The 16,991-nt window shown below is 51.0% G+C and overlaps 6 protein-coding genes across 6 annotated transcripts; 3 read left to right on the top strand and 3 right to left on the bottom strand.

Moving 5' to 3' along the window:
* Positions 1 to 4,981: 4,981 nt before the first annotated feature.
* Positions 4,982 to 6,894, top strand: BU24DRAFT_338176 (putative sodium/phosphate symporter; the record flags this gene model as incomplete). Its single annotated transcript, XM_033523121.1, has 3 exons — positions 4,982 to 5,060; positions 5,131 to 6,548; positions 6,604 to 6,894. The coding sequence occupies 3 exons, from the start codon at positions 4,982 to 4,984 to the stop codon at positions 6,892 to 6,894; spliced, it is 1,788 nt and encodes a 595-aa protein (XP_033389685.1).
* Positions 6,895 to 7,269: 375 nt separating this feature from the next.
* BU24DRAFT_404362 (uncharacterized protein) lies at positions 7,270 to 8,905 on the bottom strand (the record flags this gene model as incomplete). The annotated part of the gene is made up of 2 exons (XM_033525641.1): positions 7,270 to 7,386; positions 7,439 to 8,905. 2 exons carry the CDS (start codon positions 8,903 to 8,905, stop codon positions 7,270 to 7,272), a joined length of 1,584 nt encoding a protein of 527 aa, XP_033389686.1.
* Positions 8,906 to 8,939: 34 nt separating this feature from the next.
* BU24DRAFT_417013 (putative adenosine deaminase) lies at positions 8,940 to 10,705 on the bottom strand. Its single transcript, XM_033526609.1, has one exon. It carries the CDS (start codon positions 10,372 to 10,374, stop codon positions 9,283 to 9,285), a length of 1,092 nt encoding a protein of 363 aa, XP_033389687.1. The 5' UTR covers positions 10,375 to 10,705; the 3' UTR covers positions 8,940 to 9,282.
* Positions 10,706 to 10,820: 115 nt separating this feature from the next.
* BU24DRAFT_383392 (MFS general substrate transporter) lies at positions 10,821 to 12,822 on the top strand. Its single transcript, XM_033524804.1, has 3 exons — positions 10,821 to 11,182; positions 11,243 to 11,499; positions 11,553 to 12,822. The coding sequence occupies exons 1-3, from the start codon at positions 10,964 to 10,966 to the stop codon at positions 12,622 to 12,624; spliced, it is 1,548 nt and encodes a 515-aa protein (XP_033389688.1). The 5' UTR covers positions 10,821 to 10,963; the 3' UTR covers positions 12,625 to 12,822.
* Positions 12,823 to 13,294: 472 nt separating this feature from the next.
* BU24DRAFT_446385 (uncharacterized protein) lies at positions 13,295 to 14,913 on the bottom strand (the record flags this gene model as incomplete). Its single annotated transcript, XM_033530766.1, has 3 exons — positions 14,390 to 14,913; positions 13,963 to 14,334; positions 13,295 to 13,911 (listed from the first exon to the last, which is right to left on the bottom strand). Exons 1-3 carry the CDS (start codon positions 14,601 to 14,603, stop codon positions 13,295 to 13,297), a joined length of 1,203 nt encoding a protein of 400 aa, XP_033389689.1. The 5' UTR covers positions 14,604 to 14,913.
* A 77-nt stretch (positions 14,914 to 14,990) lies between these two features.
* On the top strand, positions 14,991 to 16,421 carry BU24DRAFT_19608 (uncharacterized protein). The gene has a single exon (XM_033521757.1). The coding sequence runs from the start codon at positions 15,207 to 15,209 to the stop codon at positions 16,221 to 16,223; it is 1,017 nt and encodes a 338-aa protein (XP_033389690.1). The 5' UTR covers positions 14,991 to 15,206; the 3' UTR covers positions 16,224 to 16,421.
* Positions 16,422 to 16,991: the final 570 nt, after the last annotated feature.

A 16,991-nucleotide genomic window follows, 5' to 3' on the forward strand; every position in this document is an offset into this window, starting at 1 on the left:
TCGAGTCGAGCAAGCGAGTTAATATTCGAGTGTGTGACGTGAGATAGGTATGATTGTGATGGCAGAAGGAGATGGATGGGTTTACTGCGGATGTGTTGTGAGGAATGGCGCTGTTCGTTGCACGAGGTTGTAATGGTATGGTAAGGTGCGTTAGAAGGCAGGAGGAAACAAGTGACAAGAGTACTGATTTAGACTTGGTGAATGAGGCAATGGAGGGTTTTGTAATGTTTATTTTGGCTGGCACTACTTCTACTATTCTATGTCTGATGCTTACTTTCCGGCTCGATCTAACGATGAGACGGTGATGTTGATAATGTTTTCAAGCCCTGCTACAATGTCGTAATGTATGGTACGACAGAACGTAACTGGTCAGGTATGTTACTGCGTGTAATTGAACTCCGTAGGGGAGAACCTCGCTTGTTGCGTGCCTACGATGATTGCGTCTCGCAATGTGAGGTCTTAGATCGGATGTCTCGAAGTGGATAGCAAAGTGGTAGGTCGTGCTAAATTATTAGTAGATGGAGGGTATATGATGATTACGATGGATTTGTAGATGAGCAGGTAATATACCCGTCGTCGTCGTCGATTACGAGATAGCAAGAGGAAGTATAGTTCAGGACGGCTTGTCGGCGCAGCTATGTTAAGTGTCAATTAACACAGGATACTGGGTGCATCGTACGCAGTTCTGAAGACTTCGGGATGAGGTCACCCTGAGTTAGGTTGTGCGTTTAGATGGTGTCTGGTGGATGGCTTCGTCAGTTTTAGGGGGATGAGTCGTACTGATTGTTCTAGGAACGCGAGATCGGTGGATTGTTGCTGAGAGGTGCTGCCTGAGAATCTGCAGGGCAATCCTATCGTGTGAGGAGTGCTGTTGTTCGATTTTGTGCGTTTGCTGGAGGGATAGCGGGTCTACTTGTAAGGGGTGCTGCAGCGAGATGAAATAAAGTATGCGGTAGGAAAACTGTTGGTGCTGGAGAAAATAGGGTTCTCCACGATATGGCCATCGACCGCTAGAAGGAGGATTATTCGATTGAGAAAATCATTGGACAGATGATCGTTTGGTTGTGGCCGGTCAGTCTGACTGAGGGTCGTTATTGAGGAAGAATTCTGCGATTGTCAGTTATCCAAATGTGTCTGACCGGGCACCATCAGCATCAAAGCAAGTCTCAGTGGTCACCTAAGTCAGATGTCAGTCCTCGCTACGAAGTCATCCTCACCCAAGACGACTCTCATCAACGTGGGAAAAGTAAACCCGCAAGAGCACGCAGTCCCTACCAGCATCACCTACACAGAGCCATCGCACTGCTCACAAGCCTACGTCTATACATTACCCCATCATCGAAACACCGCATCTCTCTCCGGACTACTAATCTAGCTGACACAGCCGACAAAAGTCCAGATCGATGAGCGAAAAAAAGCCCTCACACTGACATCTGCCCAGCCAAGACGAACGACCTGACCTTCCAAGAAGTGCAAATGTGCGCACGGCGGCGGCAGTAGGGAAAACAGCTAAGGAAGGGCTGATCCTACGATTGCTAACGCGGGATCGGCCGGTGTTCTTGCGCCCCCTGACGTCGACGATTAATGGGGACTCAAGGTTTCTGCAATCTCGATCTTCCCATGTACTGTGATATCAGCATAATCCCATCATTGCCAGTTCTCGTAACTGATAGATTGTGTAATGGGTGTTGATTGTCGTAATTGTTCATGTCGAAGGTTGGTGTTCGGGAAAAGAGAGGATTGATTGTAGATGGTAGTGATTTGGTCGGTGTCGATGCTTAGGCTGGGGGAGTAGGTCGAGCATTGGGCTCAATGACAAAGGAGTGCGGACAGAGGGCTGAGCCGATGGCAAAGGAAAGTAACGACACCTTCAACAGAGCCATCAACAAGAGTCCAGCTGAGCAAACCTTACAGCCCAAGAGGAGACGAAGAATAGGATTTGAGTGAACAACCTTGGCGCTAGCAAACACACGTGTGCTTCAAGACCCGCTTCGTATTGGACAGCAATATTAAATGTCACCTCTGCGTGACAGAGGATACAAAAGAGGGCCAAAGCAGCGCCACGTGAAAAAAGTAAAACAACAAAGGGCTGAGAGGGTCGTGTGTATTTGACTTCGTGTAAAGTATTGGAACGAATGATCATCAAGGAGATGGCGAAGAATATGGTAAGTAGGTCCGGTTATAGAAGTAAGTTTACTTCGCGTTGAGCTGTGGTGACATTGGCTGGCGTCCAGACTGGCTTACAGTATCCGCCTAGAACAGGCAAACAGACTACATGGATGCGGGTCGTGAATTGGAGACCCTGATATTGGAGGACTGTGGAACGAGGCGTAATTTAGTCGTGCGGGTAGACCATGAAGGAGTGAAGAGAAGGAAAAATTTCGAATGGACCAATGGGAGTGCCGAGTTAGGAGCCCACGTGTGAAGCCTAAGTGAGCAGTTGTTGCTGCGGTACCATTATCCTGGATCATTGGGAGGCGCCTAGCTGACAGGTGCTCGGGCGGTGGATACAGGGCAGGCCCACAAGATGTGTTCGGTGCATATGCACACCACCCACCACAACACCCCACCTATTAACTTTACGGATACAGACCAGACCAGACCATGCCAGCACTCTATGCTGGGTTGGGGATGCGTCCCGTGGGTGGTGAGCATCGCAGGATGCCTATTGTGGACATCGGTCAGGTTTCCAGTAAATGGTGTCCATCAATATCCGCTCCATTTTGGGCAGTGTGCAATTCTGCATCAGCTGCTTGTGGAGTTATATCACGAGCTCTCTTCGTTGTAGTTATTTTCGTCACCTCTTCCTGTCGGCAATTAGGCATTATTTACCAGGAAGACTACTAAGCATTGCAGAAGGTGAAGTTGGAGCCAGATTTGCAAGATCGCGAACGGCATAATGTTCAAAAGTTCCGGGCACCGTCTATGGGCATGGAGAGTGAAAAGAGTCCAGAATTCGCGACTGTTGACAATTTTTGGCGCATTATCGTTTCTAGAAACTGTAGCGTGGTTTCGGTACGAGCGCACAAGCCCGGTTGCCATTGCCGTAGGATCACGATTCCACGAATGCTCATCAAGTGTTGAGCATGACTATTGCCGAATTCCGACCTCTTACTGAAATTGTAAATAATGACGATTCTTCAATTCGACTTTTTTTCGGTCGATGAACGGGTACCGAGGGCATTTCGACACATCTGACGACCGTGCCATAATGCAGCTACCGTTGCGATCCTGCGCGATCCTATATGTCATTGAGGCGCTGTCGCCGAGAAGCCGGTCATGTAGATCTACACAGTACAGCGGGAACTGGAAGGACAAGGCGCGGAGGAGGGATTTGAAGATTTGCTTGTGATTACTGGATTAGGGTTGGTGTATGGAAGGTGATATGGGTTGTCACAATAACGGTCGATTTGAGAGGCAAACTCGATGGCAGAGACAACAAGAAACGGGCGGAGCATATCCGAATTTCCTATCGAGGCAATACAATACCACAGCGAACTACAGTAGTCAGTACTAGAGGGTCGATAGTGGCAGCGAGTATCTGCTTAGAATACGTACACCTAGCTAGAGGTTGTTAGTTTGGATTGACGGAGGAGTGGAATTACTGGATTACCTATTCTCTTGCGGTGGAACATGAAGTGCATTAGCGCATTGATTGAGGACTAGACGAAGGGGGAGAGTGAGGATTAGAGAGCCACGGAGAAGAAGCATCGATGGGGATGGGATGAGGATCCGGCGGCATGGCATGGTAGTAGAAGTCCATGTCTTGGCGCACCGACATGGCGACATGAGAGAATTTGGGGAGAATTGGGGGAGGATGGGTGTGAAAGTGGATGAGATGAGGTTGAGTTGAGGAGCAACGTGGGAGGAGCGTGGGAGAACGTGGTCGATCCTTGGACGTTGAGTGGTCGATAATCTGGGGAAAGCCAAGAAAACAAGCAGTAGCCAAGACCGCTGGCCAAGACGCTTCCGCCAGATAACCCGGGTTCGTTTAAGCCTCGGAGAGACCGTGAGTGCGTTGAGTTTGCGAGTGAGGAGACCAGGAGTGGACTGGGAGTTGGATCAAGTAATAATGGAGGGAATAGTTGTTAGAGTCGTTAGAGTTGTAGGCCATGACTGGAAAGGGGAAAGTGTAAGGAAAAAGCATCCAATGCCTGGGAGAGTATGGAACTCTCCCGCATCGAGAAGGTACTCAAAGGGGGAAGGCGGCAGGGCCCACCCACTACACCCTGGTCCGCTGCTGACTTTTCTCTCAATCTTTCTAGGTCAGTATCTCGAATCTCCCGTCCAATCAGAATGCTCCATTGTGCAACGTGCGAGCGGAATATCCAAACTTCTACACTGCAAGATTGCAATACGCAGGCAATCATGCACCTTCTGGGTTATTGCCAAACAGTCCAATTGGGGAGGAGAAACGCCAGCCTTGGCAGGCAATTGCCAGCATTCCTAGCATTCTCACCCTCTACCACCATCGCCAGACTCGCCAGAAACACGCCAGTCCAGGTCCATTCCAACAATTCTGCTTGCCACTCCTCCGCTGCGATACGTTGGACTAGCCCCGTTAGGGGGTGGGGGGGAATATGCCTTCTCGGGCTATCTCTATTCTCTTCTGTATGTTTGCCCGTAATGGGGGTCCTCCGTGCTCGTTGGCTCCGTCTCCATCTGTGTCTCGCCTCTCCCTGGCGTCGTGGATCTCTTCTGATGTTGCCTACCCTCCTTCGCGGCTGCCGAGAAATGTCTGAGGCTTAGGAGGCGTTCTCGTAGTCGTACCTCCAGAAAGTATCTATATAACTCCATCTCACGCTCCCTGCTCTTGGTTTCCAGCATCAAGCACTCCAATCTCTTGGGCATCTCCAGCACGCCCCGCTTGTTTCCCTTGGGACATACATATAGAGTAACATTCCTGCTCTTGTCTTCTCTTGGACGGCATCTTTCTCCCGATCGTTTTACCCTTCCCAGTAATCCATCACACTCTTTCAAGATGGTTCTCTCAGAGTACACCTACATCTTCGCCATTGGCACCATGTTTGCCATGTTGGACGCCTACAACAACGGTGCCAGTAAGTAGCTTAGCATTCTTGGTCCTCTGGCCATCTCGTGTCCGACCATTGACGCTGACATCCGCGATAGACGATGTCGCAAACGCCTGGGCTACCAGTGTTTCCTCCCGCTCCATTAGCTACCGACAGGCCATGATCTTCGGTACCGTCTTCGAGATGCTCGGAGCCATCACTGTCGGTGCTCGTACCGCCGATACCATCAAGAACAAGATCATTCCCAACGATGCCTTCAAGGGCGATGCCGGTGTCCAGATGCTTGCTTTCACCTGCGCTCTCGCCGCTGCCTCCACCTGGGTCATGTGGTGCACCAAGCACTCCGCTCACGTTTCCTCCACATACTCTCTCGTCTCTGCCGTCGCTGGTGTCGGTGTCGCTACTGCTGGAGCCAGCAAAGTCCAGTGGGGATGGAACGGTGGTCAGGGTCTCGGTGCCATCTTCGCTGGTTTGGGAATGGCTCCCGCCATTGCTGCTGGTTTCGGTGCCACCATCTTCATGCTCATCAAGACCGTTGTCCACATGCGCCAAAACCCAGTCCCCTGGGCTGTCTACAGCTCTCCTCTCTGGTTCTTGATCGCTGCCACCATTTGCACGCTCTCCATCGTCTACAAGGGTTCCCCCAACCTTGGTCTCGGCAAGAAGCCCGCCTGGTACATCGCATCCGTTACTCTCGGAACCGGTTTCGGTGTCTGCCTTCTCTCTTGCCTCTTCTTCGTTCCCTTCGTCCACGCCAAGATCATCAAGAAGGACCACAGCGTTAAGTGGTGGATGTTCGTCATGGGTCCTCTTCTCTTCACCCGCCCTGCTCCCGAGGGCTCTGAGGTCGCCAAGGTCCCTGACTACGCCGTTGTCCAGCACGACGAGGACATGGATTCCGCTGCCTCTACTCGCTCTGCCGACTCCGTCGAGGCTGATGCCGAGAACGAGAAGCGCGCCGTCGCCACTGAGACCAACGTTGGACAGTTGAGCTACAAGGAGCTCATGGCCCGCGGTGAGGAGCGCTTCCACGCTAAGCTCCGCAAGGGACGCGGTCCTCTCGGCTGGGCTATGCGCACTCTCCACAACAACCCCATGGGCTCTGGTGAGATCTACGAGCGCAAGAACATGATCTTGGCCGTCAAGCGCCTCCCCGCCCAGATTGTTGTCGGTCTCCTCTACGGTCTTCACTACGATATCCACGCTGCTCAGTCTGGTGTTCACGGTACCCCCGAGGGTGAGCGCATGGCTCGCGTCTACGAGATGGCTCCCAAGTACCCCAACGAAGTCGAGCACACCTACTCTTTCGTCCAGGTTCTCACTGCTTGCACTGCCTCTTTCGCTCACGGTGCCAACGATATCGGTAACTCTGTCGGTCCCTGGGCTGTCATCTACTCTGCCTGGACCACTGGCGAGGCTGCTAAGGCCAAGGCTCCCGTCCCCATCTGGCAGCTCGCTGTTCTCTCCGCCTGTATCTCCGTTGGTCTCATCACCTATGGTTACAACATCATGAAGGTCAGTCGCCTCCTCTTCCACTAATCTCCCTCACTCTTTGCTAACTCCACAATAGGTCATGGGTAACAAGATCACCTACCACTCCCCCAGCCGTGGTTGCTCTATGGAGATGGGCGCTGCCATCACTGTCCTCGTTTTCTCCCAGTACAAGCTCCCCGTCTCCACCTCCATGTGCATCACTGGTGCCACCGTCGGTGTCGGTCTCTGCAACGGTTCCCTTAAGGCCGTCAACTGGCAGCGTGTTGGTCTCTTGATGCTCTCCTGGATCATGACCATCCCCATCGCCGGTACCCTCGGTGGCTGCCTCATGGGCATACTCCTCAACACCCCTCACTTCTCTTCTTAAACGACCATCTCGCTCGGTTATTTTCATGACTCCCTCACTCTCTTTGATGATGGGGGACTTCTGGTACAAATGTTTCGCTCACTCTTGATATCCAAACCCAAATCGGTCATAGGCTGCATATAGAACTCTTTTCCCTTCTCTTGTTTCGGGGACCCGCGTGTAGGTCCATGGGGGTATGTGATGGGCATAGGGTTTTGGCCCTGGCCCAGTTGGCGCTTTGCTGTACTGTATAGAGATACCTCTTTTTAATACCTCAGAAAAGCTTTGAAAGATGCCATTAAAGAACAACATTCGATATTCCTGGGCAATGTGAAACCTGTGATCGTGGCCTTACTCTTTCTTCGATTGAAGTGTCGAGGACATCTTGTCTCAACCTTATCGACGACTCCAGCCCAGCGATCTCCTCTTCGACCCAGCGGTGCTGAGCAACAATGGCAGTTTCTTCGGCGGACAGCCCGCCAATCCACTCTCGCAATCCCTTAACGACATCCTCTTGGCGCCGGATGTCATCACGAAGCCACTCGATCCTATTCTCACGACGCACCTCCTCCTCCATGCGCTGTCTTTCATCCAAATCCACCCCATTCCCCTCCGCCCTAACATCCTTCTCGCACTCTCGAACCGCCAATCCCGCCCACCAAAACTGCTTCCTCCGCCATCCCAGAAAAGTGCGACGTGAACGCTTCGTGGCCGTCTCTCGCCAATGGCACTCGGTCTCCTCCGGATACCCCCTCTGGAATCGCGCGACTAATTCTGCGTGCTCTTTCTTGACGTTCAGACAGTTGCGTGAGGCGACGTCCTCTGGTTTGACGCACACGCCTGCAGGGCAGAGTCTCGCGATGAGTGTCTTCGCGGCGTGGAGTTCGTCGTACCGGCGGGCGAGGTCGAGGGAGAGGCGCTCATGCTGGAAGGAGAGTTGGAGTTTTGTCTCTGAGTCTGATTCGGGGGTGGTGGAGAGTTGGGTGAAGGTGTCGAGGAGGTGCTGTTTAAGGTTGGCTATGAGGCCTGGGGATGTGAAGGGGGGTTTGCCTTCAAGTTCGGCGGCGAGGGAGTGGGCGGCTTTTGCGTTGCCGTGGGGGGATGCTCGGTTTTGGAGGCGGAATAGGTTGGCGCGGAATCTGTCTGCGTTGAAGGTGTCTGGCCACCCGTGTTGGAGGAGTAGGTTTTTGTAGGCTTTGGCGTCCATTTCCGGAGTTGTGGTCCAGGGAATCATGTCTCCGTCTCTGTACCGCTGGAGGAGGTCGCGGAGGAAGAACGGTGCCTCGATATAGGGCAAGTCTTCCCAGAACTGACGAATGTCGTCGCCGTGGCATATCATGTCTCTTCTCTTGCGTGCCTCGACGCGGTCGAAATCTAGCAATGGTTGCCAATCTAGAGCGGAATTGGACCACTCAAGAGCGTTTATCATTCTGATCTTGTTGCCTTCAAAGTCGTATATAAGCACAGACCACCCGACGCCTATGGAATTGAGTGCTATCATAGAAGGCGTCATGTATTGTCCCTCACAGAGCAATGGATCCCTGGTATCTTCTCGCTCCTTCGGATCCGTATAGTCTACAAAATCGGTCTCGAACAGCCACGGCTCCTTGTCAGGTAGAGGTTGATCTATGTAAGGAAGGGCAGATAGCAATTGAGAGATCTGAGAATTGTATGCGGCATTGGTGGTCTTAATGGAATGGGGGCCACGCTTGATAGATGACGATGGTAAGTAGGTCATGTTAGCCAGCGTGGAGTATATTTGATCAAGCAAAGATGCAAGCTCATCGATCTGAGCTTTCTCTTCAGGAACAATGCCATTGACGCGTAGCCACAATGTGGGGATATCGAGGTAGTGATAGAGATGTTGTCCCTGCTTCCAGCATTGTAATATGACAATTGGGATGAGGAAGGCAACGATGAGGATGTGGGAGACACGCCATGTCGTCGGTGGGGCTGGAGGCGATGGCTCTGAATTACTTTGACTTGATGTGTCAGGAGAGTTGTCGCGCTTATCAACGCGCGCAGATGGCATTGGAGAAATGAGGTCTTTGTCAATTGTTTATACTGGCTGATGGTGAATGGAAGGAAAGTGGGGCTCGTGATCAATTCGTCCTTTCCGAATCCAGCCAAGTGAACTAGCCGACAAACCGAACGCCCGCCCCAGGAAGATGCAATTTACTCCGCACTCCAATCATCGCCATTCTTATTATTTACACTTTTATACTATATCATAGGGAAACAATTGCTTTCCAAGGAAAAGCATTAGAGATTGATTCCATACCTTCCATGTTCATCAATGTCGTACTCCGGTCGAGTGCATATCGCGCTCATTGCGCGTATGAGTCGCGAGGGCGAAACAATCCGTTCACCCTCACCTTTCCAATCAACTTCATTTCTAGTTGTGGCTCATCATTGTACTACGACCTGGTCCAACTCTAGCAGTAACTCTTTTTTAATGTCATCGCCTGCCCAAGACATCTCAACTCCATTTCTTGCTAGCTTGACCATGTCCGCCTTGCCCAGTCCGCAATACGTATATATCTTCTGCATGTTGCCGTCTATCCAGACATTGTGCATATATGTTGGGTCGTCGCTATTGATGCACAACTTCACACCCTCGTCGATAAGCTTCTGGATCTTAGAGAATAGTGTTTCTGTCGCCTGTCGTCGGTGATATGCGTGTGGGCATAATGTCAGTCCAATGCCTCGTTCCTTCAGCGCGGGTATCAATTCAGGATCGTCCAATACGTTGAGGCCGTGGTCTATCCGTTCTGTGCCCTCTCCATTGCAGACATCGAAGATTGCTTCGCGCACGTGAGCAGCGGCGTCCTTCTGGTCAACATCGCAATGTAATGTCACATGGAGTCCATCTCTTTTGGCCATCTTGAATCCCTCCTCGAACAATAGTGGCGGCTTTTCGAATTCATTCGCAGCAAGACCTACGGCATGATATAAACCTTTACCGGTCCCATCAGCGAGCCTCGCCCATGGCCGTGCAGCTGCGTATGCATCGAGACCTTCTTGTAATGGTCGGTCGCGCAAGAAGCAGAAGATCCAATTACTTTTGACGCCGTACTTGCTTGCGCCTTCTTGCTGTGCGCGATAGTAGCCATTCATTACAGTAATCGCTGATATGCCGCGCTCGGTATGTGCCTGAGTGTCGAAGAATGGCTCGCAGTATCGTACGTTCATCTCCGCGCATCTCTCAAAGTACGCCATACCGAGCTCATAAAAGTCATCTTCGGTGATGAGAACCTGGCAGCCGGCGAAAAAGGCCTCAAGGAATGTTGGGCGACCATCATCCCCATTGACTTCTTTGCGGTGGTTGTAAGTGACTTTGTACGAGTCAAGCAAATCTTCGTAAGTCTTGTATGGGAGCTCAATGTTGTTTCGATGCGCAAGCTTCCAGCGCAAGGCGGGTGTCAGGGTGCCTTCAATGTGCACATGAAGTTCAACTTTCGGGAGATCCCTGATGAAGGGCGAAATCTCGAGACCGTTCATGATGGATTGCTGATGGGATGGAGATTGAGTGCAGCACTGCAGGCTTGGTCGCTAAATTTGCTTATCGTACCTACACTCTCGCTCTTTTACTCCGCACTCATCAACGAATCTCCGACCTTTCGGAGTGCGTCGATATGGCTTTACGTAACATCGTGAACTGTCGTACACGAGTCACACATTTCGATAGAGAGAAAAAACTAACAGTACGGAGTAGTCCGACGGTCACAACGTTTTATACCCCTCTCAGACGAACTTGGACGAAAGGGGGAGTTAAGGTTGACCTTCGCGTAACATTTGATCGGCAAATGCATGACTTTTTGCGATCTCCTCGTATACACGCTCGTTTTTGTCGCGTGAGCACGTATTAGCGGGGCGGTCGTTATCTCCGATTTCTTTCCCGGCACGCTCCAAGCCGCCTTGATACTGATAAGAAACGCCACTTGCACTCTTAATCAAAAGTTTACGCAGTCGGGTTTTTCTTGTCGTGTCTTGCTTAAATGGTGGCTTGCACGCGCGCATTACTTGGACTTTGTTGGATGTGCAGTAAATTCTAAGGCGGATTCGTTTGATCTTGCTTGTTCCGACGACTATGGAGAACTCCAAAGAGCCCGCCACCACGGCGGCTGCTACCCAAGCGCCAATTCAAGATGCCGAAGTGAACAACCACGGCGATGCTGCACTTGCGAAGAGGGTTTTGCGCAAAATCGATTGGCGCCTCATTCCACTCATGTTCATCACCTACAACTTGAATTTCATGGACAAGACAATTCTATCCTCGGCATCTGTATTTGGTCTGAGGGACGACACGGTAGGTTTTCAACCATGCCAACCTTCCGTCTACAGTGCAGTGAGGCTGACTACAATGTAGCATTTGAAAGGCCAGCAATACTCGTGGGTATCGAGTGTCTTCTACTTTGGATACTTTTTCTGGGAATACCCTACTACATTCCTGATTGCACGAATCCCAGTTGCTAAGTACCTTGCCGCCAATACTTTCATGTGGGGAACAGTCGTTGCTTTGACTGCCATTTGCCACAACTATGGTGGCCTTATCACTGTTCGATTCTTCCTTGGTGTGGCAGAAGCTACAATTACACCGGCATTCATGTTCATCACAAGTACATGGTAAGGAGTTTTGTATTCGAAATCAGAACTAGAATTCAGCTAATCCTGGACAGGTACACCCGTGACGAGATACCTACACGAACGGGAATCTGGTTTGCAGGCAATTCTGTTGGAGGTCTTGTGGCGTCCTTCCTCGCATTCGGTGTTGGACATATTGAGGATTCGCTCGCGCCATGGAAGTGGATGTATATCATCCTCGGAGTCTTGACCTTCGTCTGGGCCATTCCTATGCTTCTTTTCCTTCCCGACAGCATCGAGAAGGCCAAGTTCCTTACAGAGGAAGAGCGCAAGTTTGCTGCCGATCGCGTGGTCATCGCCGGTACCGGACGAACCGACAATGCAGGATGGAAGCTCGATCAAGTCGTCGAGTGTCTCATTGATCCCAAGACCTGGTTGATCTTCAGCATGAGTCTGCTAACCCAAATTCCCAACGGCGGAACCCAGAACTTCGGAAACATCGTCCTGAAGAGCTTCGGATTCACCAGCTTGCAGTCGACTCTGCTCGTCATTCCCGCTTCCGTCATCGCCGCCGGCACGATCGCTGGAACTGGCTGGATCGCTGGCCGCTTTCGACAGCTCAACTGCATCCTCATCATCTGCGTCGTCACTCCCGCCATCGTCGGTAGCTCATTGATCTACGTCCGCCCGCGCACCTCCTCAGGTGTCCAGCTCTTCGGCTACTTCCTCCTTTCAACCGGCCCCGGCGCCATCCCACTGTTGATGTCTCTCGTCGGCTCGAACTACAAGGGTGTCACCAAGAAGATGACCATGACCGCGCTTCTCTTCATCGCATACTGCGCCGGTAACATCGCAGGCCCACAGTTCTTCCGCGCAACCGATGCGCCCCATTACAACATGGCATTCCGCGCCATCCTTGTGTGTTACTGCCTCGTCGTTGGCATGGCAGTTGCCCTCCGCTTCTACCTCCAGTGGCTCAACGCCAAGAGAGAGCGCGATGAGGGAGTCAAGGGAAGCGCAGGCGCAGGTGGTGTTGTTGCTGGTGGCAAGATGGCGGATGCGATGGATGGCGATTTGACCGCCAGAGTTGGAGAGATCGAACTTCAGGCTGAGGACTATGACGATGTTACTGACTGGAAGACCTTCGGTTTCAGGTATCGTCTATAAGGAAGGTATTCGCGTCCTGTAGGAAACATGCAGTGGAAGTTTAGTTCGCTGTGTCCTGTTGGTCTCCTCTTTTTTAGATGGCGATCGAATTGGCCAGTACCATCTATCATAGCTAAAAGCTCAGTGTGGTCAAAATAATACCCTCTCAACCATTTCAACACCTTCAGCTAATAGCTCGGTGTCGTCATGATAATACCCTCAACAATTTCCACACCTTCAAATCCTGCAGTGATCCTCGCCTTTGCATGAACATATGTTCCAGGGTTCTCAGTGATGAGACCCTTGCTAAAGTTTGAAGTCCAATGCTTTGGACCCGATGCTAACCTACCGAAGAAAAAATGCTATAATTCCTGTCCATGGACGAAAAAGCTCAGTTAGTACGCGACATCGCAGGACCTGACTTAGACGCCTCGGAGTTTAGGACGTCATCATTATCAGTTCCTACTCCTATCGGCATGATCGAGTAGCAAGTTGAATAGGTTGCTTTGGCTTCCTCTTGTATCTACTCGGCATTGAAGGGTGTATTTAGTACATTGGAAAAAAGGTAAGCTTCCGAGTATATTCATGAGATGTTAATAATTATATTTCGATACACCAAAGCATTCGGCCTAGAAAGAATATATACAGATTCCAATTTGAGTTAAGCTCTCTTTACATTAGCCTCCCTAATCTACGGAGCGATGTTCTTCAACTGTTTAAAGCTCTTCTTGAGAAAATCCTGGGTACCACCACTCGCCGACGCCGTCGTAATCAACTTATCCACAACCTTGCGCAGACCCTTGGGACCCTCAAACGCACAAAGCAGATACGTGTTTGCGAGATCCTCCGAAACCCCTGGCACGTAATCCGTAAACATCTTGATGTACAGCTCCCTATGCTTCGGGTCTTCCGGATCCCATCGCGTCAGTGCTCTCGCCATCTGCAGGAACACAGTCATGGCGCCGACGGTTAGGAGGAAGAGAATCGCCTTCGACGCGATCTTCCCTTGCTTTCTTATGTTGTCCCAGAAGAACGGATCAGAGTAACCGTGTGAGCGTAGCTCCTTGATGAGGTTCTCTAAGAGGACTTTCTTCGGGAGGCGGACGAGTTGCTTTGTGTACTCGCCGGCTTGGAAGAGATGGGATGCTGGAAGGGAGTTCCAAATGTATAGCAGACGCACTCGAAGCGTGACGTGCTGCACTTCTTCGCGGATCGAAATGCGCTCGGCGAGGACGTTGACGAAACGATGGCAGTTGTTGAACTTCTCGTCATAGCCGTCTGGCCTCATTTTCTCGAATATTCTTTCCGCTAATATTGGGATCAGCTAAGGTGTGGCTTCGTAAGTGAATCACAACTCACCTTTTCTTAGTATCTCCATGTCGGTCATGCACGAGAGACCCACTTCCTTGATCTTGACGACGTTCTTTCCTCCGGGCCCGTCGGTACGCCATTTCCCTACGCTGAAGATCACGGCGCCTTTGTTCTGGTGTATGTCGTACGTGTATGGCCCGACTGCGAGACCCCAATGGGCGGCGATCTGGAGATGGCTGAGGACTCTTAATGTGAGACCCTTTGCACCCTTCGTCTCCATCCACTCGCGGAGTGGTCTATGTTTGATGTAGACAATGCGCTTGGATCGGTTTGCATTGGTCTCGACCACCGTTTCTGGTATGCGTCTTGGGACCTGTGCGTAGCTGGCTTGGTCCACTGAGTCGGAACTGCTATTGGAGCCTTTCGTGAACGTTAGTATCTATGGCGGTTCATAATTTGGATCATTGGGCCCTACCAAAATGCTGATAGAAGCTGTGGTATCTATTTCCAGTTTCCTCGGCAGCTCTGTGAACTTGCTCTCTCCATCGTCTATCTTCTCCATCGTCGGTTACAAGTGATTCGTTGTCTTGTTCGTATTTGACGAGTGCCGATGGAGTAGTTCCTTCTGTGCTTGGAAAAAGTTGTTTTGAAGCAGTAGACTGCCCTGTAGTTGGGACTGTTACTACCATGTCGAAGGAGGGGACTCAGTCAATATTGAAGGGGTTTTCGATGAAGGTGATCAAATGATGGAATTGAAAGGGCAGATAACTGAGTAAGAAGTACAACAAATCTTCAGGGCTTGACAGATTCTGTGTGACTGCTCTGAGCAGGACAAAACTCTCCAGTATTGCAGAGTCCATATTTGTATATCGACCATCGGGACACAACAATGCGGTTCCAAATCATCCCGCCCCATTTGAGCGGAAAGCTTAGTATTACCTGTGCGACTGCCTATTCGCTGCAAGGAATCCTACATAAATTCTGCTGATATCCAGTGACGGTTAGGACGAAAGCCGGAGCATATCACTACCCAAAGCAATGTTGGGAGCCTCATGAGGCTGCCGCACCGCCACGAGGTTGTCGTGAATGATTGGCTGTGGCTTAGGTGAGACCCAGCACTGCCCTCACCCCCGTCACATTTTGCTTGCACGCAACCGAATCACGAGTATAAACTTCGCCTCCACTGCTGCCTGTTGTATTTCATAAAAAGACTAAGTGAAGCTGTTTCTGAGGGCACGCTCATTTCGTCGCGCACAATCTTCCTACTTTGGTCGTCGATCGGAGTTAGAGTTATGGCCCCCAATCCGCCATTCCCAAGAGGCTCTGCACTCGATAAGCAGAGCTTAGAAATCATCGACTACATACCCGACCACCCTTCCATAACCTTACAACAGGACCATGTTCGGATGTTTCTCGAGGCCGAGCTGGCCACCAAGATTCTGGACAGGATGTATGAATGGTTATGGTTATGTGCAACCAAGGACAGCACCCGCATTGATACACTTCACGAGCACGTCCTTAAAGGTAGGACAGTGCTAGTGACCGAGGACCCAGCCCTACATCTGGTGTGGTTCAACGACAGTATTTGCGTAAAGCCTATGCCATTAGCATTGATGAATCACGATTTCTGGACACGATTCTTGGCCGCACAAGACGAAGACGAGAAGACTGGGCAGGACGCATCCATGTTCGATCCGAAGGTCGCACTGGGCTTTTTACGATCATATGGTCGAATCATAAAGCATCGATCAGACCTGGCCATTGCCATTGAGAAAGGATTGTTGCCAAAGGACTTTGAATGGCTGGACTGGGAGCGTTTCATCGGAGGGACCCGTACCATCGAAGACCACGAAGTCGCGAGGCGGTATCACTTTGGCCAATTCCGTCTAAGCAGGCTGAACCTGCTCATCCGTTTTGTTCGTCCTCGCGACAGAGATGACCGTGGCAACAACAGACACTATTATACAATGTATTGGTCTACAGCCGCATATTTGCGACAATTCGTTGAAGCAGGGCTCTTTGTCTTTGCTTCAATATCGTTGATATTGTCTGCTATGCAAGTCGTTCTGAGTCTGCCTGGCGAACCGGATACACGCGTCTGGATTCGAAACTCATCCGATATGTCATTGGCTTTCTGGGGATTCTGTGTTATGGTTCTCGTGGGTTTAGCTTTGAGCTGGTTGTTACTGCTGGGAGGACCTGTTTTCTACATGACGGCGCAACAAATTTTCGGTTATCAGAAGAAGCGGCTGTTTGATCGTAAGAACCAGAACCTAGCGGATAACAAGATTGAGAATGAGCAAGCGTAAAGAACGCTGGGGAGACGACACTACCGCATCGCATAGCCTCTAACACATCACATATGCTAGGCTCCGTGAGGCAGTTGAGTCCTGTTGACTGATAGTTAGAAGTAGGGCGTGGGGGTTCAACAAGTGGGATGCGCCGCATTTAATCAGGCTCCAAAACCTAATTAGCAGAGCCTCTTAATTCAATTATCAAATGGACAGACAGTAGGACCAAATTCCCTCGTGGAGGCTAGCTAGCATAGCTCTAATGTTCAGATATGGGGTGCTAGTGGTCAAGCCAAGGTGCTACAACCTTCGGGTGAGGATGGTCAGCCCGTAGCCGATGGCTGTGAGCAAGTTCGCAGAACGCGAGTGTTGCCAGAATGGGCACATCCGCATCTCAATGAGCACTTCGGATTGCTACATAGACTCTAATTGGAGTATCGGCCGCGCCGATGAGATCACCTCGCCTTGAAACCTTCTCTCTCTGAACCGGCGATCTTGGTTGGCATGCTTGGTCAATTTCACAAGACGGAGGAAGGGATACCGACAATGGCCCGACGCGACCAACGCCAATCGAGTCCGCCGTCGAAGGAGTAACTTGGCGACAACAAAGAGGTCAAGCCTGCTGGGCATGCCAATGGCGACCCCAGGTTATCAAGAGCCTAGAATCTGGCAGCGTGGGGATCCCACTTGGCGTACCAGACCGCGTGAGGGTTCCACTCCGTATTGCGGGGAGTTTCTGGGGTAAACGCGAGTAATGTCCTTATCAACCGTTGGCTGAATCGCGAC

The sequence above is a fragment of the Aaosphaeria arxii genome (genome assembly GCF_010015735.1).
Source record: "Aaosphaeria arxii CBS 175.79 unplaced genomic scaffold BU24scaffold_1, whole genome shotgun sequence".
In the NCBI taxonomy this organism is placed as follows: Eukaryota; Fungi; Ascomycota; class Dothideomycetes; order Pleosporales; genus Aaosphaeria; species Aaosphaeria arxii.